The sequence below is a fragment of the Phasianus colchicus genome, chromosome 5 (assembly GCF_987193195.1).
Source record: "Phasianus colchicus chromosome 5, bPhaCol1.hap1.1, whole genome shotgun sequence".
Taxonomy (NCBI): Eukaryota; Metazoa; Chordata; class Aves; order Galliformes; family Phasianidae; genus Phasianus; species Phasianus colchicus.
This window is the reverse complement of record NC_143440.1, coordinates 28,355,880-28,381,259: the sequence shown is the minus strand read 5'-3', so window position 1 is coordinate 28,381,259 and position 25,380 is coordinate 28,355,880. Positions and strand designations below refer to the sequence as shown.

At 38.0% G+C, this 25,380-nt stretch overlaps 1 protein-coding gene across 15 annotated transcripts in view; it reads right to left on the bottom strand.

Annotated features, from left to right (window-relative positions):
* The window catches only part of MAP3K9 (mitogen-activated protein kinase kinase kinase 9), a 122,928-nt gene that overhangs the window by 95,593 nt on the left and 1,955 nt on the right, over window positions 1-25,380 (bottom strand). For all 15 annotated transcript variants that reach the window (XR_016466886.1, XR_016466887.1, XR_016466888.1 and 12 more), the window contains exons 2-3: window positions 23,067-23,480; window positions 6,286-6,466 (exon numbers count right to left, since the gene is read on the bottom strand). Coding sequence is in view for 5 of the 15 variants with exons in the window: in XM_090141108.1 (XP_089997234.1) it covers window positions 6,286-6,466; window positions 23,067-23,480 (595 nt within the window). In the remaining 10 variants the exon portion in view is untranslated. The remainder of the gene's footprint in view (window positions 1-6,285; window positions 6,467-23,066; window positions 23,481-25,380) is intronic.

The window sequence follows — 25,380 nt, the reverse complement described above, 5'->3', positions numbered from 1 at the left end:
GTAACCCCAGTGTGTAAATTAAAATATTTTTGAAAGCATGCTTACATCTACGTTGACATTCAAAAATGCAAGATATCTTTGTTGATAAGTTTGGGAAATCTTTAAGGATATTGAACAGGTTCACTTGTAAAATCATTTTTTGTTCTTTTATCATCCATATATGTTACACATGAACTAGACAGATAACCTTTGGGAACTTCAAAATTAATATTTGACTACATTGCAATAGAGGAATGTAAAGAAAAAGCTTCCTATCAGAGCAAGAATGAGAACTGCTGAAATGTGAGGGGCAAATAAAGGTCACTTGAGGGGTATTTATTTGTAAAAAGCTGTGTATCAGCCTCCCTTTTCTCAACTGCTAACATTTCATCAAAAACTCCAGTGAAACTGTCACGTAGTAATCCAACAATCCTAACTTCTACATTCCTAATTCTGGATTTATGATATGAATATCAAGAAATATTAAGTAATATCAAGCAATAAAACCAGGATTTTTTCTTATTTGATAGCGATACTAATTAAAAGAGGACAGAGGTTGTTAAGTAACATAAGACAGCAGATTCTTCCTCTTGAATCCTGTGGTCAAAAAGGAAAGATCCATTGCTAACATACTGATCCCCTCATCAGTCAGTTTTAAACCCAACAACAGCACAGAAAATCTTCATACTCTCGCAGTTTCTAACTTTGCTTCGGTTTCAAAACAAAGTAAAAAAGACTTCTGTAAAAACCTAAAAAAAGCAATTCTATTATCTGAACATCCTCATTTGTTTACAACATCTGATTAAATTAATGACTAACCATGAATTATAATCATTTCTCTGACTAGTCCAAAACTGCACCTGAAGCAGTCAGGAGCCCTGCCTTACATCTTTAAGTAACCTTTGTACAATGGCAAAATTCTTTTTCATATAAACACGGTAACTTCATTTTCTTGAGTTCAGGATACGATGCAGTAAACCATCCAAGTGAAACTGGACATTGTCAGTCAACAGCAATACATTAATTTTAAAAAAGTAAAGCTAACTCAGCATATCTCGTTTTATGTAGGTCACCCTTGAAGTTATGCCTCCTATTTATATCCACAGAGACTACTATAGGCACAAAGAACATAATCATACACTGTTTGAGTAAATTTTCAGCTATAAAACACTGTTTTTCAACATAGCCATCACTACTAACTATGCATTTTTGCCAGCAATAGACATTGCTTGCACTCTGTGCTTATAAAAATCTGCACCAGTGAAGATGACCCATTGTTTCGCAGCTGCTTTCATGGTGTCATTTCCTATCCATTCGCTCTGCATTTCCACGTAGCTTCCTTAAGAGATCCACCTTGACCGTCATGAAGTTGTGCAACCACTCTTTCTGTTGTTTTTAAAAAGAATTTCTCAATATTGTTGCTATTCTCCTTCAGATTAAAGCACTACTCTCCCAGACTTTGTTACTGCTCTTGCAAAGACATTAAGCCAAAGCATGTATTTTCTAACAACTGGCACACTGCGCTATCTTGAAGGCTGCCTAAGCACAGCTGAAGATCAAATGAGCTTTTCCTCCTAAAAGCTCCCTGAATAGCTGCCCTGTGAAACAGTAACCTTAGTAGCTAAAATATGCTTCATGGCTCAAAATGTCATTTGCTCTACTCATTTGGAAGTAATCATTTTTCATCACCACAACCTATTTTTCCCACCTCCCCATCCCACACCTACCAAGCCTTTTTCCTTGTAACCACAGTCACCCAAGTTGGAAACTTATTGATAACTTTTCCTATTTAAACGTGAGATTTCAGTTGCTAAGGATTCCATCTTTACTGCTAATAGTAGCCTACTTTTTAAAAACAAAAGATCATTTTTCCATCTACGCAACATTTTGAATTTTTTCCTACATAATTCACACTTTTGATATTGTAACGTCCCATCAACTATTTGTTTCCATCATAGTTTCTTTATTTCTTACTACAATAATAGCCTCACTTGAAAAATAGAAACAGGAGTTTAAAGACTTCAGATTTTCTTTTTGTCCTCCAAGGATGCATATAAGGCACACTGAAAAAAAATGAATACTGGACTGAATGAATACAGGACCTGTCCTGTTTAACTCCGACTGTTCACATATTCTTCAGATTTGAGAGCTTTGAGAGTTTTGATATCAAAAGTTAACTCTCCGGTAGTCTGTCCTATTACTTTACCACTTGTTCTGAATAAAGCAAGAATTAGATACTTCCCCTCATAGAGTTGTTAGGAAAATGCTACTGATGTGCTCAAAACATTTCTTATGCATATATATATATATATTTAAGATTAAATATAGATCTATCCATTTATTTTTTTAATATGACACAAGGCATACATATTGCAGGAAAGCACTGTTTGTTTCTTGGAGAACCTAACGGCATCCCATTAGAAGCTAACTTCTAGTCAGTGAGCTAACAAGCTGGTCTAGTCTAGCTAACTAGGCTGAGAATACTGCTTTCACATAACTATTGTCATCTTAACAAAAATCATCCCAAGTGACTAAGCAACAAGAGAGGGACTGCTGAGAAGAGTGTTCTCCATTCATTCTCTAGCAAAGGATGATAATGAATTATAAAGCAAAAGAACAGATTTCCGTGAAAAGGGCCTGGGAAGAAAGAATCAATGAGTTGCACTTATTCTCAACTGGGAGGAAAGCTCATTTATTTTTCCAGCATTCACTAGTAATTTTTGGACTTTAATTACAAAATGAACCATGTGATACACACCACGTGTTCAAGTCAACTGACACCTGTGTGAATAATTAACCATTTCCCAGTGATCCAGTAATCCCTTAAGCCATTTAACATCAGGTTCAATCTTACACATTGGATTCTGCAGGAGGAGGAGGCTGGAGGTCTGCAGGATTTCAGATGTGATTTTGCCACCTCCCTTGCCAATCTGTGAACTTTAAAAAAAACACTAAATTCCTCTCACTGTTATTGCACAATGGTAGTTCCACCATAGGTTCCTATTCTGCACTGTCCTTGGTGCAGCACCTTCTATAATAAAGCAACTATCAACACACCATGGAGACACCAGCAGCAACAGAAACTAGAATATTACTCCTGCTAGGACAAAAAAAAATTGAACTTCGTTAAATTTTTAATGGTAATTAACAGTACTTTTGCACATTATTCAACTGGCAGTTCCAGAGATTACACGTAGTTATTTCGCAACAGTCACGTATGATTTTCTCACATGAATTTCTAACAGTACTGTCAGTCAACTGTTATCCGCCAGGAACTGTTACCTTGCCAGTGCTTCATTCCACGCAGAAGTATACAGAAACCTGTATGAAAGTGCTTGCCAGCAATTGATTCAAATGAAGTATTCTAGTGACCAAAGTATCTACATCACTGAATGCATAACTTGATCTGCTAATCAGGTCTTTTTAGGTAGCTTTGGTATTCCGTCCCAAATAGAAATTCAATTCCTAATTATTTAACTAGTCTCAGAGTAGATAATTCTAAGATGAATCTGAATTAAGGAACCTTAGGAACTCAGATGAAGGCTGTAACGTTGTGCCATATCCTCCTCATATGACACTGATAACACTACTTTCTTTTAAGCTGCACAGGTTGAACATGAAGTTGGTAGTAAACAAAAAATTTTAATGGCATGGAAATTTGAATTTGATTCCTACAAACATCAGCTTGCTGTGCAGTATTGGATAAACTGTCATATCTGAACTTCATTTTCATCCCCGAGAATCCACTAGACTTACAGGTACTGTATGACACTTAAACAAAATGGTAGCTTTTGTCCTCTGTGCAACATAAGCACAAGGTTTCTGTTATACACCTAAAATTTATGGGTGCAGCACAGTAACTTTCATAGCAACAGACTATAACTAGCAAGATTTTCAAAGTGCCATTATAGTCAACAAGCTTTACAGTAGCCAAGACCATGGTGATAGTGGTGGTAGACACCAACACATGGGAGCATTCCTCTGCCTTCTCATGTTCCTTCCTAGCACTCCTGAAGATTGGGTATTGGTTTTGTTTCTTTTTTTTTTTTTTTTAAATAGAGTTTGATACATTACTGAAAGGAATTGTACAAATTTGTTATTTATGATGGAATAAAAGACTGACTCAGGAAATTTCAGTGTTGGCAAGCACCTTCTTCAGCAGCTACCCGCATTTGTGCAGAGGGAACACATACACAAGATTCTTGTTGGAAAGCTGGGCAACAATGCAGCCAGTAGTATTATTCTAACAAGCTTTTCAACAAAAGTGTTGAAATAAAAGGTTCTGTGATTGTTAGGGACAGAAATATTCCAGTTTTGTTGATGGTGCACAGACTAACTAGAAGATCTTTTATCAGTCAGAAAGCACCCTCAACACCAGTGATTAACCAAGTGGTTGAAGTGGACAAGAAGAGCAGCAAATCTAACAGGATTTTAAAATTTCATTCTGTTTATGATTTCAAGTTGTGTCCATGGATGGGGAAAGGATTTATAACATACGTGCACTGCTGCTTTCATAAAAATCAAGTGCTTAGTCGTTGACACAGTAGTAGTGACTATGCTGGCAAGCATCTACATAGATGCTGCAAACACCATGTTTTTTTCAGCTTATTTAAGTATGATTTGAGGTTTTGGCCATCTCAGACACAGGGCTTACCCAGAGACAATATATCATAGCACTTTCAGTGGTGATGACCCTGCTTAAGGAAAAGTATCGAGAGAAATTCCACCTGTTTTCAAGGAAAGACTGCTAACTATAAAGAAAAGTGATGAAAATTTTAGAAATTTACTTCTTAGAAGCTGAGAAATATTTATACATGATTTACAGTATAAGTCAGTCAATTACTAGACTGATATTTTTGCACAGATACAGAGGCTCTTAAATTACCCTCACAAAAAGACTAAACTGACCCTTGAAATTTCTTATTCTTTTTTTTTTTTTAATAAATGAGGCCATATTGAAGCAGAACATCTTGTGATCTGTTCAGTATGCACAAACTAGTAAAGTTACAGCTACAGAAGAATTGTTTCCAGCTTTCCTTCTTCCTTCCTCCCTCCTCCTGCCCTTAAAGGCAATTCCTGGCACTTTTTCAGAGGAGAAAATTACAAATCAGTACTGTCAGGTTTTTATTTCTGCCAGAATTCACTCAGAGCAAAAGCCTGGTTATTACACAGTTCCTCCCAGATTACTAATAGGGGTTTGCACATTTAATGATAGTCTTAAGTCAATCCATACCAATATGTGCAGAACAAACTCACATTTATGCATAAAAGGCAATACACTATCTATCTATTCTGCATAACTAGATAAGGAAAATTAGAACTCCACACCAAATATCTTCTGTAACAGCCACAAAATTCTTCCAGCTGGAATATTTCTTCATCCTGGCAGATTTCACAGCATACACATACTTTGTGGTAGCATTATGATTAATGAGATTTTTATGGCTCTAAAGACCTGGTCAATTCAACATTTCAATACCTCCGCCCCACACAGGAAAACAAAATTCTACCTACTTTGTTTCAGATGTCTAGTACTAATTATATGTCTCACAGTATCCAAAAAACTCATTATCCTAGGACAACAATGAGCTGTCTACTGAATTCTGGATTTAATTCACTTAAGAGACACAATCAAACTCTACTTTTTTATATGGGCCAATCCTTGTTAAAGTAGCTCCTATCCACCAAAGTAGTTCCTATTCTCAAAAATCACAGTTCCTAAATGGAAAAGACAATGCACACAAATTACTACTTATTGATCACATACTCAGACTGACCTGCAGAAGAAATGTGTTGTTTTATGCAGAAAGAGTAGGAAGCTATAAATAATTCATAAGCTCATTATGAATGTGAAGAAACATTGCACTCAAGCCGAAACTGCAGGCAGAACTCAGCGAAGTACTGCGTGATTGTGTACATATGTATTGTGACAAATTACAATAAAAAATAAGTAACCTTAATCTTGGTAAAACATTAAAAAAAAATCAGCAACTCTAAGTACTTCACAGCTCAATTTTATGTCTTTATGACAGCCAATAGTTAAATGGAGGCTATAAATCCTAGGATGATCTGAAGGTAAATGCAAGGAACAACAAAAATTTAGAAGCACACAGGAGGTGATCCACTTCTACAGGGAAAAAGCGTTCACAATTAATACCAAAGTAGTCTCAAAGTCAGGTTCATGGAAAGCCAGTGGACAGTTTTCTTAAGCCCAGAATTTTAATATTTGCTTCACCACTCATTCTCAAACAAAATACATTTCCTAGCAGGTTTTCAGTATCCAATTGCTTAATGCCAAGTCAATACCTCCACACATCGCTGCCTTTGGAGAACATGGAGGAGCGGATGACCTCAGGAGCCATCCAGGCATATGTCCCAGCTGCACTCATTTTGGTAGTTTTATGCCATTCCCTGGCCAAGCCGAAATCCGTGATCTTCAATATCTTGTTGCTCAGATCTCCATTTTCCACCTTTTCGAGTATCAGTACTGGAGAAAAGGGAAGGGAGGGGAATAAAAGGTATGCAAAGTAAGACTAGTATTTACATAAAAAAGGTCTTCCTGGAGATCTCTCAAAATTCAAGATTCTTCCTGACTTTTAGTTATTCAAATAACTCATCTTGTTACATGTTATTTCAAGCTAATCTTGTCATGTGATAAGTGAAAAATGGTCTAGCAAATAACTTCAAATCTAAATGGAATACCAAACCTCAAAGAACAAACAGAAAACTATTTAATACAGCAACTAGCGTTATTCTGTATATTTCTCTACTAAGAGGATGTGAACCACTGTAACTTCTAGAAATCCAGATAAGGAAAGACATTTCCTAATTAATCCTCTCTCAGCAAGCCAGTAATAGAATCGTTTTCTTGAACTGCTTAGAGGACTTTTTTTTTTTAATCCAGATACACACATAGGCTGGATATACACTTTGAGTAAATACATTAAAAGCACAAGCTCTACATATGCTTTTTTTAAATTTCTAACTAAAATAAAAGAACGGTGAACAGTAAAAACATGCCCAGATCAAAACTTCATCAGCTCTCCCCCCTCAAACTTCAGCGAGGAACAAAAGAACCACAAGACACAGAGGAACAGAAGTAACCTTAGTCCAGCCCTCATCTTCTTGCAGCTTACTTTTTCTATTATTATTTCTAGCAGCTGAAGAATTGTTAACAAATTCTCAGCAAGAGTGAACAACTTTCCTAAGTCTCATGCTCTAACTTTTTCTTCTGGCATGTACTGATTGCACCTAAATAACTGGCAGAATAATATAAATGAATTTTAAATTTAAAAGCAATAGAGATATGGTGACATTGTAAAAATAAAGAAAAGCTCTGAAGCAAACAAAGAAAACCATGGGTGTGGGGCATGTTTTCACTTCCATTCAGAAGCACAAGCAACAAGTGAATCTGCACTCCAAAGGCAGATCATACAGTGTGAGCCAGCTCAATAGCAGGACAAGGGGTCAAATATCACAGTTTGGCTGTACATACCTTCCTTGAAAGAGATTATCTAAATCTAATTACCTTTCTCTATCGTAGATCTAAGAAAATAATTAGTACTTACACAGACCTTTTGTATCCATAAACTGGTTCTTTTGTCAGATATAGGCTGTAAGATAAATTAACATAACAAAAGGCCACAGAGAAGGACAATAAAAGAGCTGCATTTACTTCAAGTCCTTAATTCCTTAGTTACATCTTTGGTTCCCCTCTTATTTCTCCATAATAATGAACTCTGCAACCAAAAATTGCATCACTTAATTTTGAGAATTATAGCTCTCTCTAGCATCTGAAACAGTTCTCCTCACCCCAGTCAGTACCAATAGGCTCACTTCTGGCTGTCAGGAATCTCCCTAGCCTATCTGTCAGATTTTCAAGCCCAAAGCCTCAACTCTCCCTCCTGTACTCATTCAGTTTTCAATGAAGTATCTTGTAAATAGGTGACATATCAATTCCTTTCAGTTTCCTCCTTAATCTCCTTTACAGTGAACACAAGCCAGGTTGCTAGGACACCACACACGCCATACTGATCTGCAAGAGTGAAATGCCTCTTTCTTGTGAGCTTGATACATAACCAGTTATTGCCTCCCATTTAAAACTTTTAATGCAAGTCCTCTTCTGCAAGTACCGTACCTTCTGCACTTATTAGAATCTAGCACAGATTGCAACACAGATAAGATACTCCCCACACTTGCAGCAGCTGCAGAGTTAACTTACCTACCTTGCCATCACCTGTGAATTGACTGCTGCCAGAAACAGTTATTTTTGATAAGTCAACAGAAACATCCAGAGAGCACATCTATACTAAAACCCCAGCTAACCTACCTGTTGATTAGCAGCAAATCACACCACGTTCGTTGCCTAAGTGTAGCAAAGCAAAGCATAGAGGTTTAAACCAAGTTGTAGCAACTTCAGGTGAGGGATATCTCATGGAACATGTACTGATAAGAATAATAACCCAGAAGCACTACATAAATTTCCATATATTCCTGAAATATTCCTTTGAACTTGTACTTCAGAAAATAAGTGCTTGTCAGGGAGGAATTCATTATAGCTCACATGAATCCTGCCCAGCAAGCCAGCCCTTCTATATCACAAGGTGTCCCAGTTGAGAGAACAAGAAAAGAATGGATCCAAATAGGCCCTGCTAGCTCCCAGCAACATCTGCCCTTGATGAGGCAGTCATGAAGACAAATGCACATCATCTAGGTAGGCCATTTGCACTACCAGGATTTTAGTAATAACTTCATTACAAGGACTAAAGAATCATTACTGCTTATGATTCAGTCCTGCTGTTTAACTTCTTGAGAGTCAGCAAAATGCTAGTCCTGAAAGACAACAGGCAACCACAACACTTCACAGCTGAGCTCAGACAGATGCAAATTAAATGCTGGGCCTCCTCTTATATAGGTAATGAAGGTAATGAAGACCAGACTTCTTTCCCAGAAATGAAAATTCCTGTTGAGATTCTCACATGCTCTTTAAGAATACCTTTTGTCCCTTATAAGAAGCACCAAGGATACCTTGACATCAGCCTCTTGTGAGAAAGTTGCCTGGCATATAGGGAAAAGTATGCATCACACAGAGGTGAGTTAGCTAATGAGTTAACATTTATTGGTTTGACAGTAGACAGACTAACAGGAAGAAAACTGTAAAGTGGAATAAATACAAAGACCATTTGACAGGACTCTGGTGCAGTATCTAGTTATTCTGTCTGACATGACAGCAAGTCAATGAACTATGTATTGCTAGAGCTAAGAAAACCTGTCTTTTACCATTTCCAGTACTTTTCATCATGCTTGCTCCATGGAACACTAGATAGTGCAGGATTAACAGCTAAAAGGACAGAGTTAAGACTGCTATTGGTCTAATGAGACCTTTAAGAACAGTTCTAAATGTGGAGTTTCATGTTAAAATATTAAAGTTTTACTAGCAACTCACGAATTTTCACTACCAGGCATAATATGGGGACTATATGTATCTAGGACTATTTTGTGTTCATACAGAAGTCACTGCACAGAAAATATCAAAACTTAAAGCTGCAAGTTTTCTTATTGAGCACTGCACTAGTTCAACACAACAATGGTTGGTTCTGACTAGACACCACAGAAGTGTGAACGGATTCTGAAGATACACAAATTAAAAACATACCAATTAAATGCTAGTCAGGTTTCAACTCTGCCATGAACACCAGAGAAAGGCGGAAGGCAAATGATGAACATTTTTGTAGAGATGAAGTTCTGTCTTGCAAACATGAAAAAGATGCACAACTCCCGTAGCTTCACATATTCAAAAGAGGGATTTTGTCACCTTCACATTCCATCCCTTCTCTGTCCCCACAGATGATAACAGTGAAAGTTGGCTTGAATGAAACAAACTCACATCATCCCAGACAGCAGTCTTCCCAGACTCCCACCATTACCTAAAGAGACAAAGTCACTCCAAAAATGGATTTGAAGCCTAAATCTAATATACATACCCAAAATACTCTCTAAGGAGACCTCTTATGACCAGAGGTACATCAGTGTCAAGTTTCACACTCAAACCATGTGAATCTCTCCTCAAGGGCTGCTGGAACATCAGAGAGCCATCTGGTGAAAGTCAACATACTCCTAGCTGCAAGATTTTGTCAGTTTTGTCAGTGCTCTGAAATTCTTTTAATTAAAGTTTCCAGAAATATATTGTTCTATTAGGAGGACAGCAAATCTAGATCAGAATGGTACTGTTGTTAAATTAGTCTTAAATAGAACTGTCCTTGGTACCACATAGGACAAAATAAATATTTTAACCTACACCCATAACATCAAAGAACTGGTGGGAAGTGGCTCTTCACTGTCACCTAATTTTGACCATAAGATGAAATATGGTAAAATATGGTTATAGTAAAATATGTCGTCTCTTCTTCTGATTTTTGGAAGTGCTGAACGAACTCACCTTCAATTATGCTAACGTTCATTATCACTTCAGAAACAGTGCTCCAGGAGATCTATTATAGAGTGATCACTCATAGTGAAAAATATCACATTTTTTGAAATGAAGGTAGAAAAATAAGGGTCTCCTGTACACTAAGAAAACAGAAAAATCCTGACTTGAGAGAAAACTCATTAAGACTGAACAAGTAAAGTAACATTCCCCTGTGCTGCCACAATAGTTAACCAAACTGACCAACACTCTTACATTCCATGACAAGTTCTATCAGCAACTTCCTGCTCCCCTCCCCAGTGCGTATTATTAAGAAACAGGAGAGAAATCAACAAACAGTTTCTTTCATGGTCCAGCTGACTTCAAATTATTTGCCTGTTCATGATGCTACTAAGCTGGGCACACAAAAATAAAAATTCTACTAGCTAATTATATGGGAACTAAGATAGCTCCCTTAGAGTCTTCTCAGCAAGCCCAGGACAAGGGTAAGCTTTCCATCCATTCTTCTTTAGCATGATAACCTGTTTAGCCTAACTTTCTTGTATATTTCTTAATTATAACATCCATATATTCATTTATTATACACTAGTGAACATCAAATCTGGTGGGAATGGCTGATGATCATTAAGTAAATGGAGGTTAAAAAAGAAATGAGGACTTGAGTATACAATGAGAATTAAAAACATACAGGAAGAAATAAGAAAGGAGGCTAAAAGACCAGGATCTCTACTCTGGGGATAGAGAGGACACCTGGGTTTGTTGTCTATGATACACTGTGATTATCACTGATTAAAAGGATGACTGATGGCCTCACATTTACACTTCCATATAGCTTTTATCCAATAAAGACAACACAATTTTAGTGACAGCATACTTGCCACTCTTAAATTCTACAACTCAGGCAGATAATGCAACAAGAGAATTATTAACTAGTGATAAAACAACACTAAGCTGTGTGACCCACTATTACATTTTGAAGTTATGTCTGTTAAGTCTTCATAGCTGTTGAAGAGATGCCTGCAATTAACAGTGCTGCTGACAGGTTTGAATTCTGTGCTGTACTGTCTTCTTTAGAGGCACAATCATCTGGTTACACAGTCTAAGAACAAGATGGCAGCAACAGTGGTGGGTAGGTGACACTAGCAAGGAAAGGTTATAAATAAGACCATGATGTAATCTGTTATTTTACTTGATGCAGAACTATTTAACTATAATACTTACATTGTTAAGTAGCCATCTAACTTCTTGCAAAGACTTAACGAAGCTTATTTCCTAGTTTCCCACATCTGTCTGAGCTCATGCTAGATTTTTCCTTTATTCTCACAGCTTCACTGTATCTATTCCTATTTTGTTAGGTTGTAAATTGAGAAGACAACTGCTTAAGAACTCCAAGGTTGAAGGAAAAAAAAGCAGATTAATTTAAATCCACATAAAAAAAAGAGCTACTTACACAGAGTAGAGACATTCTCAAAATAGTACCGTGAATTTTTTCTGCAGTTAGATGTTCCCATCACTTCAAAGAGACTCAACCACCTATACAACTGCCTAGTAACAGAATTTCCCTCCTCCTCCCCCCCACAGGCCTTCACTCATCTATGCATATCTGACTCACTGTTACTCTATGATCACTGTTTTTGACAGCAGTAAAGGTCAGCAAGCAGCTACAAATGGGAACTCATGCTTATCCTGTAATAGCTGGAATGTAAAAGACTTCTGCTGCAGTTGAGCACTCATTCTGAGTGGGGATATTGGACACATTTTATTTCTTGCTCTATCATGCAAACAGAATAGATCACTATGGCTTCACTTACCAAAATGCAAAAAAAAAGTTTTATCAGATAACAGATAAGCCTCAAACCATTTGCTTCCTCTATTAAGATAACTTATGAGCTACAAGACATATCAGAGTCCATCAAATGCCAGATGAGAGATCTTCAGAAAGAAATTAACAGAGTAAAATCTTTAAGGAAAACAATGCTGTTTCATTCTGAGATCTTTTAATGCACAAAACCTGACCAAAGTTTTAGTTTGAAAGCTGCAAGACTTTTCCACTGAAGGATTTAAGGGCAATCCACATCCCTATAAGGAAGCACTGCCATAAAACTTCTCCCTGACAGGGAGAAGTGTCCTCAAGTGCAAGAATTGAAGGAAACAGGATATTCTGACCTCTTTTCCAAAGGAAATTCCAAATTTCCCCTCCCCCGCACCCCCCCAAAAAAGCCTTACACAAGTATCAGAAGTCAGTTAAAGGCTGTGTGAAGCTGAAAGAATACCAGAGGGGGAGACATCCGATCAATTTTAAAGGATCCAATCCAGACTCTCACCTAGCCCACAGCAGAACACACCAATCCATTATATGAAACCTTGTCTTGAACAAAAGCTCTTCACTTGACCTTGTGTGTTTTCAAATAACTTGTTTTCCAGAATACAGTTATCCAAGCTAGATCAGCTCAGAAGGCACTTTCCGAAGAACTCCCTTCTCAGCAGAGGGTCCATGAACACAAAAGTTAAATACTACTCTTAAATTTCATTTTCCTCCTTGGCACACACACATTGGAATTTCAGAGTTAGAGCAGCCAATTTCAGTTTAAAATATTTTTGTACTCTTTTCCTTAGAATCTATGTAGAATCTGCACTTTGTCAAGTCCACTTAACTGTTTTACCAATCTATTTTCAGTCCAAACATTATCAGCTACTGGAAGGCTTTAATGTTCATTTCAGTGTAGTTTTACTTTTATTCTGGAGGCAATTGAGAAAAAAATAACAAGTATTTTTCATACCTTACGTGGTCCAAATAAAACTTTTTATTTTTATCTGAAAAAAAAAAAAGGTTAGAAAATTCCAATGTACTCTAAAGAAACAAATCATTCTGTCAAATCTTCAAGTCTCTTATTTAGAAAGTACTACAGTAATAGCAAGCACTTAGTATAGCACCATGGCTCTTGAACAAGAAAAGTACATACAGATGAAATGAAAATGCTTTTGCATAGAAGAGGATGGCTTCGCTGAACTTCCTATGATTGTTCCATTCCCACTCTCCCCTCCCATGAATAAGCAAAACTTCCCAAGATAAATTTCAGCTTGGATGGCATGGGGGGAGGGAAGTGCATGTCAGACAAATAGAGAAAAGGACAGCCTTAGTATATTTCTTCACATTGCTGCATTCTCTGAGATGCATGCACGGTCTCAAAAGTCAGAAGATAGCTAATAAGTCTGTAGTTTGACTAACAAAAAAGCAGTGTCATTGGAAGAGGGACAAGGAACTAAGATTGCTGCGTATTTATTTTGTTTAATTATTAAATCCTATTGGCAGTACAAAGGCATCCTGTCTTGAGCAGAGAACTGAGCTTTTGGGAAAGGATTTCAAACACTCACTCCAAAATCTTGTACTGTAGTAGCATGCCAAAATTTAAATTGTAATTTTAGCTGTACCTTCCATAGTCAGCTTGCACAGCTTTGCTTCCTAAGTATCCAGATAATGAGCAATCTGCTCCTGATCCCACATTCAAAGAACTTAAAGTGATTAACAGATCCGCACGTGGACCGAGTCCGGGCTTTCCGCATGCAGCCCTCAGCCAACCTCCTGTTGGGTACTATGTTGTACATTTCAGAAGGAGTGCACTTTTATTCTAATGACTGTTTGCAGGGCAGAAGGTTACACGTTGCTGCATAAGATCCTGTACATCACAGAATTCAAGTCCTGCTCAAAATTTTACATCTTAGAAGGAAAACCAAAGAACATAAATGCTGCCTTTAAGTAATCAGCAAATATTTTTCTATTATTAACCATTCTGTAACATCACACTAAAATATATACGTACATGCTTTGAAAGGAAAAAGCATTTTAATTATTGGCTACATGAGGGTTCGCTAAAGCCATAAAGCTGGCCAACTGTCTTCTTCTATCAACCTAGAAGAGGTAATGGACGTGACAGCACAGCAGTTCTCTGATTTTAAGCCGTGCAGTATACTAACTGTAAAAAGCTAATGCATAAGGGGGAGGGGATAGGAAAGGCCTCCAGAGCCATAGTATATTTAGAATCCATCCTTTCTCCTAGCAAGCTGAAAGTCTTATCGCTTTAGTGATCTGGTGCTAAACACTTAGAATGCCCCTGGAGAACACTCAGGTGACTTCACTGGAAAACTGGTGCTGTTTGACTCTGGATTCAGATTAAATCCTACCATACTGTTTACACTGGAACAGCCTTCGTGCTCAGGCTTGGATTGTTTTATTCTTCGTTATCAGTTAAATGCTCCAAGGAAAAATATCACCACCTCTGTACCCAATACAGTACTTTGCCAAATTGTATCAGTTTAAAAGCTTGCAACAAATCAGGTATAAGAACAGTATCATGCAACAATAAAAACAAACAGGTAAAAGGGAACAAGGAAAGTAGAATCACATGAATAACATTCACATTCATCGTCACTCAGGAGACCTTCCAAAAAGTTTAATAATAATACTGGTTCAGAGGGAGCCATTTCCAGACAAACAGAAACCTGAAACTAACGATGGGAAAGGAACACAGAACTGTTTTGCTTTGGCTTCAATTAAGGCATCTCTATGAAGCAATCAATAAATACCAAATATCCTTCATTCCTGGAATGGATAGATACTCCACAATCTAGAAGGTAAAGGAGCCTTAAAAACTCCATAGGCAGCAGCAAAAAAAAAAAAAACCAACAACAAAAAAAACAAAACAACAACAAAAACACTTCTAAAGGTTTTGTTTTTGTTTTTTTATATCAGACTTTAGTACAAACATTAAGAAAACAGAAGTAATTTCTACTAATCCCAACAAAATGTAAACAAGTTCAGAGATGTCCAATCAACACAAAACTAGAGCTGACTACAGTAAAATCCAGGCTTCCTTAAATACTGCAGCTTTACATTAAGCTGAGTAAAAGAAATTGCCAGCTGCTGAGAAAGAGGGCAGTCATGCACTATTGCACAAGTCCACAAAAGACAACAGCTCATACCATCAGAAATGCTAATCAAAACCATCAGAAAGCTGTCCACTTTTTGAAGTGTTACACTGCTTTTAGATCTGACTTATGCTCCTTAATCACAGTGAGCTACAAAGCAACATGATGAAACATTTGACATGTCCTTCAGTTGCCAGAAGACCATAATCATATCAAAGTCACACTATGTGAATGATTAAAAACAACAACAACAAAAATCAAATCAATCTATCCAAAGACAAGATTGATAACACTTCGGTAAGTAGAATTAGACAATTTTCTGTTGATAACTAAAGTTATGGAATTTTTCTTTCCAGGATCATTTCACAACTTTAAAAAAAAAAATCAAGGTCAATGGAAGGCTGTTTTCTCTAATATCTTTTTCTAGGCATATACCCAAATAGGAGAAACATCAGGAAAGCCTAACATCTCACCCCTGGAAATGTTCAAAGCCATCTGGATAGGGCTTTGGGCAACCTGGTCTAATAGGAGGCAATCCTGTTTGTAGCAGGGGTTGGAACTAGATCAACTTTAAGGTCCCTTTCAACATTCTGTGATTCTATGGCTGCTGAGGCCATGATCCACATGCATCCCACTGCCTCCCCGCACCCCACATCATCTTTGCAGCAATTATTTAGAATAGTTTAGAATAGTTGGAAGGGACCTTCACTGACCCCAGCCACCTGAGTGCTAACCAAAGGTTAAAAGTCTGTTACTAAGGGCATTATCCAAATGCCTTTTGGACACTGACAGGTGTGGGACATCAACCATGTCTCTCAAAAGCCTGTTCCAGTATCTGACAGTCCACATAGTAAATAAGTAGTTCCTACTGTCCAGTCTGAACCTCTCCCAACACATTTTAGTGCCATTCCTGCACATCCCATCAGTGGTGACCAGACAGAAAAAACTAGCACCTCTTTTTCCGCTCTCCTTCCTCGGGAAGTTGCAGAGAGCAATGAGTTCACCTCTCAGTCTCACTTTCCCCACACTGCACAACCCAAGTGACCTCAGCCTTACCCCATAAGACATGCCCTACCAGCCCTTTCACTGTTTTCCATATCAGCAATTCATTACAGTGCCCCTGAAATGCTCCAGGAATCCCCAGTTTAAACACTGTAACTGTTGCAATGAGCAAAAACTTAGTGGCAGAAATATTTCCCTCAGTTACTAGTAAAGCTACACTATCATTTTCCACACACAAGCAGCAAGTCTGTAAATCAACAAGGCTGAAGTCACACTCATGATTTAACTAAAGGTTTGCAGCCACAACACAAGCAGCTAATCCATCAACATTTTTAACAACCAAAGCAAATTCCAGAAGTATATTTCTCTTGAAATACAAATCAAGTTGATTGATGTAGGAACAAAAAAAAAAAAAAAAATGCAGCTGAAAGTCATCCCAGCTTCCCAGAAAGACCACAAAGCTGTTCTCATTCTCAACTTATTGCTTTAAAAGAAATTTCAGACAAGCAGATTTATCACAGCTCTGGCACAGATGGCAGTTACTGAAGCCATGGGATCAGCACACAGATGCCAAGGTACACTTCCTGCATGATGGGGGTTGAGCCTGCTCCTCTCTCTTCTATGGTTCCACACACACAACTGGGAGAAAGTGCTTAGTAACACAACACTTGGTTAATTTTTTCTTATGACAAATAACCCTGTATAGAACTATACATAGCAGCAGTGAGAAATGGAAAGGATATTAGGTAGGTTTTAAAAAGTTTAAAACAGTTTCACTTCTAAAAATGAGATCAACTCTTTCCATTCTTGTCTACAAAAACACGGAATTCCATTTGTAAAATTGTATTTTTGCTGCTTAGTGAGAGCAGAAGTATCTCAAAGTTTTCTTCTGCATATCAGAATTATTTCACATTCTTTCCTTTTTGACCCATAATTCACACTGAAGATAGCAATTAATATTCAACTAAACAAAACATCTCCAAAATGAAAACATCCCCTCAGAAACCTACTAATGCATACTGAATATAGTAAATCTGCAGCATGACAGCACCTGTTACACCTTTAAGTAGTTGCACTTATTCAGGAAGGCTAAAATAAAAATAAAATTTTAAAAAACATGAAGTAAACCATCTCCCTTCTTTGAATTTCCACTGTCTCAATTGCATCAATTAGAATTGCTTTCAGGTGTAACTTGTATCTTCTGAAATGATAAAAAATGAAATTAATGTACTGCATTCTATTCAACACAAACTGTAAGATTACTGCCATGACTTTCATCACCATATTACTGCATTAAGAAAAGTATACAGTTCTCTGGAACTTGTTAACCACAATACAAGCGATGAGAGCATCAGCACAAAGACTGATGCTCTAGGGAGATGCAAAAAAGAACAGAGAAACCAGAACTGCAAGTTAAGCACCACTAGCAATACCATGTAGCACATCCACAAAATCTGGTAATTGCTGAAGTGTAGAACCTTGCAACACAAGGGAAAGTGCAGCAACGACAGCAGAGCAGCAAGGTGCTAGGCTGCAAGTGAGGGTTTGCTCAAGTATGACAGCCATAGGCACAGAAATAAAGGAAATAAGCTGCTTACCTTCAGAAGGCCTCAGGTATGCAGAGATTCCAGCAAGATACCCTCACCTCCACTGCCAGCACTTAAATGAAGAATGGGAAGTGGAGGATCCTGGCTCCACGGCTCCTGGTCATTCAGCTGCACTGCATGCACCTGAGCTCCCCAAGGTTGGCCCTGCCTTCCTACCAGGTGCTCAATCACTGATTCAAGCCATACTTAGCATTTCCACTACAAACCTAAAAAGCCATCTTTAATCACCTCCAAGAGTGTACTCAGGCAGTATAAAAGACTTGATTTTACTATATGGACTATTTTAATCTAAATTAATCACACAGCTTTTGTAAAAAAAAAAAAAAAAAAAAAAACTTTTATCTCACTTCCCCCTCACAGGAGAAAGACCAACTAACTGAAGCCAAATCAATAATCCACCCAGCATAAAGTACTCAGATGTCCTTAAAATAGTTTCACTATGCTTTATACGAAGCATTACTCACATTCATTTCATAGCACTGACAAAGGAAATCCATTTGGGTAGAAAGTGCAACACTGGAGAATTACTCAGCAAATTACATTGAAGTGCAAGAAGCAGTAATAGCAGTGCAGACTTGCAAACTGCAAACTAGTACATTAACCAGACCCTGAGAAAACTTTCCTCTGTGATGTCATCAGATAGAGCAAAAGGTTTACATTAAGCATTTTTCCTTCTCAGAATGGACCAATAGGAAGAATGTCATTTACAAATGGATTGGGATCCCAATATTGCAACAAGAAATGAGATAACTAATCAAGTGTTAGCAGCACTGCTATGTAATATTCAACTCATGCTGTCCTGAGACTGCACTCGAACTAGTTTCAAACTACCCTTGCTTCTGACCACAGTTTAAAAAAATAAAGAACAAAGAACATTTTAATTCCTAGGAACAACTGTTTATAGACCATAACTCAGCTCTATTAGCGTTTTTATGAACTGAAAAAGGCTTAACCGTATAAAACTAATAATCAAAGCTATAGCAGATTCAGGAGATTTTCAGAAAGCTAGAGTTTTAATTCTCAGGATACCACAGACTTACCTTGGTCCTCTTAGTATGTGGTGAGGTGAACACCTCGAAAGAATAAGAAGAAAAGAACTACCGACTTGAATGAATCAGAACTGCTGGGCTTTATTTTGAGCTCTGTCCTTACCTCTTTCTTTGACCTTGGACATGTCACTTCCCTGCTAATCTGTGTCACTCTATAGAATGCAAATAGCAGCTTTTATAAAGCATTTTGCTAAGTAGCATGAATACCCTCAGCAAAATCTTAGTGCTGTGCAAAGAACAACCATATTTTGCTGAGCCAGCTAAAAAAAGGAGCAAATACACTTTTGCTAGTTCTCTGCAGCATTAGTTAATGGGCATTATTCCTCTAACAATGCTGGCATATCTAGTGCTGGCAGACAGATAGAAACAGCTTGATTATTTACAGTGCCTCCAGTGAAACCAGCAAGACTGCCCTTTTCGATCTTCAGCATTACTGACTGAACACCTTCCCATGGCCAGAAACAAGACTCCTATCAGATGAGAAAGATGAGAAAGGGAAATGCCAAAAGCTGTTCTAAACACAATGATGTTTCCTCCAGTAGGCATTTCCCTTTTCCATGATTTAGAAGCCTCCACACTGGGAGAGGCCTACTAACAATTCTGTAGCAAATGCTCAGTAGAGCATTGACATGCAGGAGAAGAGGCAAAGGTTAACAATATCACCAAATGAAAAGAAGAAAGAATCAGATGATTCTGTCAACAGATTAAAAAAAAGATTAATTTCTTATATAAAAAGAACTGAGTCTCTTGAACCAAATGCAAGAAATAAAAGAGATTCATCCCCTCACAACAGAACTGAACAGCTTTCCTGGGTTATCCTCTTTCTATTCTGTAGTTAGACAGCTAACACGTGAGACGGCAATTCCAGTGGAACACTCACCTCCCAGACACGCTGCAAACTGACATTCAGCAAAAGAATTTCAGATCTCTAAAAATAAGTCACAGGTGTGCAGTCTGTTCTGTAAAGATTTCATACGCTCATTTCCTGATAACATCCAGCAATGAGAACAGGCAGCTCAGAACCTCACCTCCAAAGATTAAAATTCTAACCGAAATGAACACTGCTTCTAAAATTTACAGGATGCTTTCTACACTGTAAATGCATTAGGATTAATTTTTAAAAAAATGTAAGATAACAAAAATGTCAAATAAATTAAGAAAAATGGTGGAACAAAAATAAGATGCTTAAGTTTTTGATTAAAAGAAGAATAGAAAATTGCAAGAGTTTTTTGACTGAGAAAATCTCAAGGAACTACACCTCTCAGAATTCCCAAATAATCTCACAACGTTCAGTCTCCATACAAAATGGAGTTACCTCCTACAGCAATGAAAACCTATTCTTTACTATGCCATCCAAAACGTTGAAAACAAATTTAGATTTTTTGGGGTACCTACTTCCACAGATAAAAGTGCGATACTTCAGATTAAAAAGGATATTTTCAAATCCTTATATATAATTGGGTAATTTCTCAGACTTGCATTAAGGTGTTCATTTGACTCATTTCATAGTTTCAAACGTAATACGACTGTTTTTAGAAGGTTCAGCATGAAGTATTGTCCTTATGCTATCTGTATCTGCCTGAACATAGGCAGGCATCTGAAAGCAAAGCATTATCTGATCTTCTACTACTCCAGCAGGAAATTTGACTTTAAATAAGCCAACTGTTCCTTCTCATTTCCCCATCTAAATCCCTAACCCTCATTTGATGACTCCTGCAGCTTCAGACAGTCAGCACAAGTCCAAGATAGCAGGTGGTTCTTGAAGACGAGATGTAGAAGGATTGTACAAGTACCTATTACTAAAGCTAGGCAGTACAAATCAGTAGACCAATATCGCTGATGCTCTCATGGCAGCTCTGGAATAGTGGTAGATGTTCAGTACATGGCAGAAGTTGCCTGCAAGAATCTTTTCCAAGATCTGGTGAGCAGAAACTGTTCCTTCTGCAGAGATGCATTACTGTCTACCCAGTTGGTGGGTGGAAACTTGTACCAAAAAAAAAAAAAACGCGACAAGCTTGTAATTCTTCAGCCATAAAGCTAAAAACTTAATTCATTCTCAACTATGCACAGCAATAGAAAAATTAAGTACATCAGAAAACCACACAAAACACAAACAATACATACACGGTGATGTAATAATAATTAGGAATTCTCCCCCCCTCTGCTCCAAACATAGAACATCCCAGAATTATTCAACAGGCATTCTCATTGATTATTCCCTTCCAATTGTTTCTTCCCAAATGAGGAAAATTCTAGCAATTTATTTAGCAGAACCTTTCACTTCTCACTGAAGATTTACAGTGCAGCACAAATTATGTACTGCTGAATCACTGTGACAAGAGACTTTTTTTTTTTTCTTTTTGTTGCCAGAACAGATGCTTTCTTTCACCCATATCTGAGTTTCATTGGCAATCCTGTGTGCCCATGTCCCTCTCATTTCACTGGTACTCTGTCTGGTACATTTTCCTTTCATAACTAGCAGTCTGTAGTCTGAACGAAACAGTGAAAAGCCAGGACATAACAGAATTAGCTTTCCTTCTAAGCCTCAAAAACGTTCAGACACTAAGCAATCAAGTCTTAACAGCCTGCTAGAGAAGTAAGACAGTATTTGCTTAGGTAAGCAACTCTTAACTTAATTATTTCTTTTTCACAGATGAAGCCAGCCTTTCCTTAATTAACACAACCACTCAATCTTTCTTTTCACTTTATTAATACGCCAATACTACTGCCACTTGAAAGGGAAGAAGTTTAGATGTTAAGATTGCCTTGATTTTTCAAGAAAAAAGGGAAACTTTGGTAGCATAATAATAATATAGGAATAAATTTGAAAATTCATAGTTCCTATTTTCAAACTCGCCAATAAAAGCTAATAATTGTGGCAGTGAACATACATAGTTAGTTCTAAAGGAAAAGAAAAAAGACTAAAGGCCAAAAAGCATAGGGAGATTCTGCAGACTTGAAATTTATAGCATCGTAATGGTTAATACCAGCTCTAGCAAATCTATTTAAGATATTAAAATTCCCATCTGTCAGACCTCTCTGCTAGATGTTACTGTCCTCAAAGCAAAGGAGGGCATGTGCCTGCATCTCAGGCACCCATTTCACAGCGCTTCTTATTAATTCAAGTCATAAATAAAAATGGATTCATACTAACACATCTAACTAAATCACTGCAGTTAACATGCAGATAGTTGATTTCTTTTGTCATCTAGACAAGAAATAAGCACAGAGAAAGGCCAAAGCCAAACAGTTGCAAACTGACATCAGGATGAAGATGATCATTAAGCCACTGCAGCAGTTTGCTCTAACATTCATAAATAATGGTTCTGTGTGCACGTTTGACTTCAAGGTAAAGTTTGGAGAAAAAAATAGGTATACTACCAAAAAAAACCCACCTCAGACTGAGGACAACAATGCTATTGCTATTGAGTAGAATCCAGAATTGTAATTACTGATGCTCTAGTCCATGTAATTTAATGGGTCAGCTGCTTCCCACGTAACACACCACAAACATCAGCTCTAGACTGTATTGGTTCATTGCATTTACTTGAATAAACGTTTCTGTCAACACTAGCTCTGTGAGGGACTGGGACAAGTTCCCACTTGGTAGAGATTATCTCCCGTAAGGAAATTAGTCTTATATCTCATACATACAGCAAAATATAGCACGGAAAATAAAAGCTTTAGGGCGTTAATCTTTCCAAAAGACATTTTTATCTTTCAAAAAAGTAGAAAAAGTGCACAGTTTAAGCTCAAAAGTACTTTCCAACACACCAGAATCCACTGAAGTGCCAGAAGAACTAAGACATCAAACTTATGAGAACTACTACAGAAGCATACTCCAATTACAGTTTTTCAGTCACTTATGTCACTTCTACAAAGTAACAGCATTCACATGTTTTTCTGTGGTCTGTAGCACCATACTGTAGACAACTAAACCCCTCCGGGATTAAATTAGAGGATACAGTGGTTCACAAGAAAGGATTCCTAAATTAGAGTTACTCCCCTCTCTTCTATATACTACTTCTTTCTGAAAATTGATCCCAGCTCCCTTACTGTTCATTGTATAGCACTTACTGTTGCTGGACTTCAGGTCACGGTGAATTATAGGAACAATTGCTTCCTCGTGCAAGTAGTTCATTCCCTTTGCAATCTGTACTGCCCAGTTTACTAAAATGTCAGGAGGTATCCTTTTACCAGACAACACTCTATTTAATGATCCTCCACGGGCAAACTCCATGATCAAGCAAAGATTAGGTTCCTTCAAACATACGCCCCTGAGGGCAATGATGTTGGGATGCTTTAACATCGCAAAGAGCTTGGCTTCTTGGCGGACATTCTCAATGGTCTGGCTGATGTCCTCATCAGGGTCATAGCGAGCTGCCTTGACAGCAACCTCATCTCCTATCCACACAGCTCGATATACTTTTCCGAAGCCCCCTATGCCAATGATTTCCTCCAGAACAAGTTCTGAGAAGTCGATCTCCAAGACTAGGAAAAGAGGGAAAAAAAAAAAAAAAAAGATGTAAATATTTAGCAAGTATGCAGCCTGTATATTAACTCAAGATCCACGTTGCCCGACCTCACCCTTACCCTTCTAAGATGGGCCAATTTTCTCCCCAAAATTACACAGATGGAAGCAGTAGTCCCTTCTGATAATACTTCTTTAAGAACTAGCACAATAAAAAAGAACTTGTAGTATTATAAAAACTTCCATAAAGTAGTCACTCAATGGTGATAATTTCAACATCACTGCTGTGTATGATACACTTAAAAATATCATCTTAACATGCTGAAACACCGTTAAGGATAAATCTAATTTCTTGCCCTCATTGATAGTGCAATATTTTGAAAACTAAAACAAGAGAAAGTCACATGCTAATTTTCACTTATGTGACTACAGTGCTTATTGTTATAGAGTTAAAAGTTAACATCAAACATCTTCTCTTGAATTCATCCGTATTTGAAAGTTTTTATTCAAATGCCACTAACAATTTTTTAGTCCTTCCAAAATCGAGCTTATTCCTCCACACTTTAAAGGCTTTGCAGACTTGTTCCCCATGAGATCTGCCTGCCAATTCTGACAGTACTGACAATTGTGTGACAAACAGATGGATCAGACTGCATACTGAGCATGCAGGGCCAGCAATCAGGAAAACAATTTTTTATTACTGCATATAGCGCATAATAAGAACGCCTGTTTTCTTTTCTCTATTGTTCCACGAACAATGGAGTCAAAGATGAGTCCGAGAAGAACCAAACACGTAAGCCCGCAGCAGGACTCGCGGGAAGCGAGCGCGGCGCGGCCAGCCCGCGGCCGGCCAGCGGCGGTGCTGAAGGGACAGCTCCCCCCGGGGCCGCGCCGGGAGGGAAAGGCCACGCACGGAAGACGAACGGCGCGGGCGCCGTCAGCTGCACCCCTTCACAAACAGTAACGCCCTGCTGGGTGCACAGCTGAGGCAGTCTGGGGCACACAAGCGAGATTTACGCTTCCAGGTGAAATTTAAGACACGACACTGCGCGGAATTTTGAAATGAGTTCTTTTATTTGCAGGAACAATCCTAGCTTTGCCTTGAATGCGTGTACGTTTCTTTAATGCAGACTGGCCTTCTCATCCTCAAAAGTAGTTCCATCAGGAAAAAGCTCGCTTTTAGACAAGCTTTTTAATTAAAGAAGTATTTTGTGTTGATTTAGTTTAACTTCACAGACTCGATTTACTGCTACAGTAGCACATAAAAGACTCATTTTGCCTTATCTCTCTGAACACGCTAACCCCTCCTCTAAGCTCAAGTTAATTTATCAGACATGCTATAATAAATTGAACATACAGGGTGCAGAATGCATTGCTGTAGAACTTTAGAAGTGCTATCATTGGTCCTGGACTGGAAAGAAATTACAGAGCCTGTATGCTATTAACCAGTGGTGAAGTTGACAATTGCAAAGTAATCGCTGTTTAATTGGTATTTATTACACCATATGATTAAGCCACTTAGCTGTGTCTGTCATGCATAAGAGCCCACAGTGTAGATGAGGGTCCTTCAAATGGACCCATCACTGACAGCCTCAATAGGGATGCAGGGAGAGCATGCTTAGTAGTTGTCCTCAGGGTATCAAGGTAAGCACTGTCAGGATGGCTGGAAGTGTGCAGCCACTCGCTACCACAACTCTTAGTGGAAGCAATGTTTCAAGACCCTGCATTCCAACACCTTCATGATACATGAAGATAGACTTCAGGAAGCAACTAAAAATAGCTTCTGCACTGAGGTGTACATCTCTGCAACGACCTGCATGACTGCTACAAATTACTACTCTGTATTACTCCATTAAGCAAGTTAACAGTGGATCGGTACTCCACACAGCCCTCAAGTTAGCAGCACCAACTCTAAAAGGG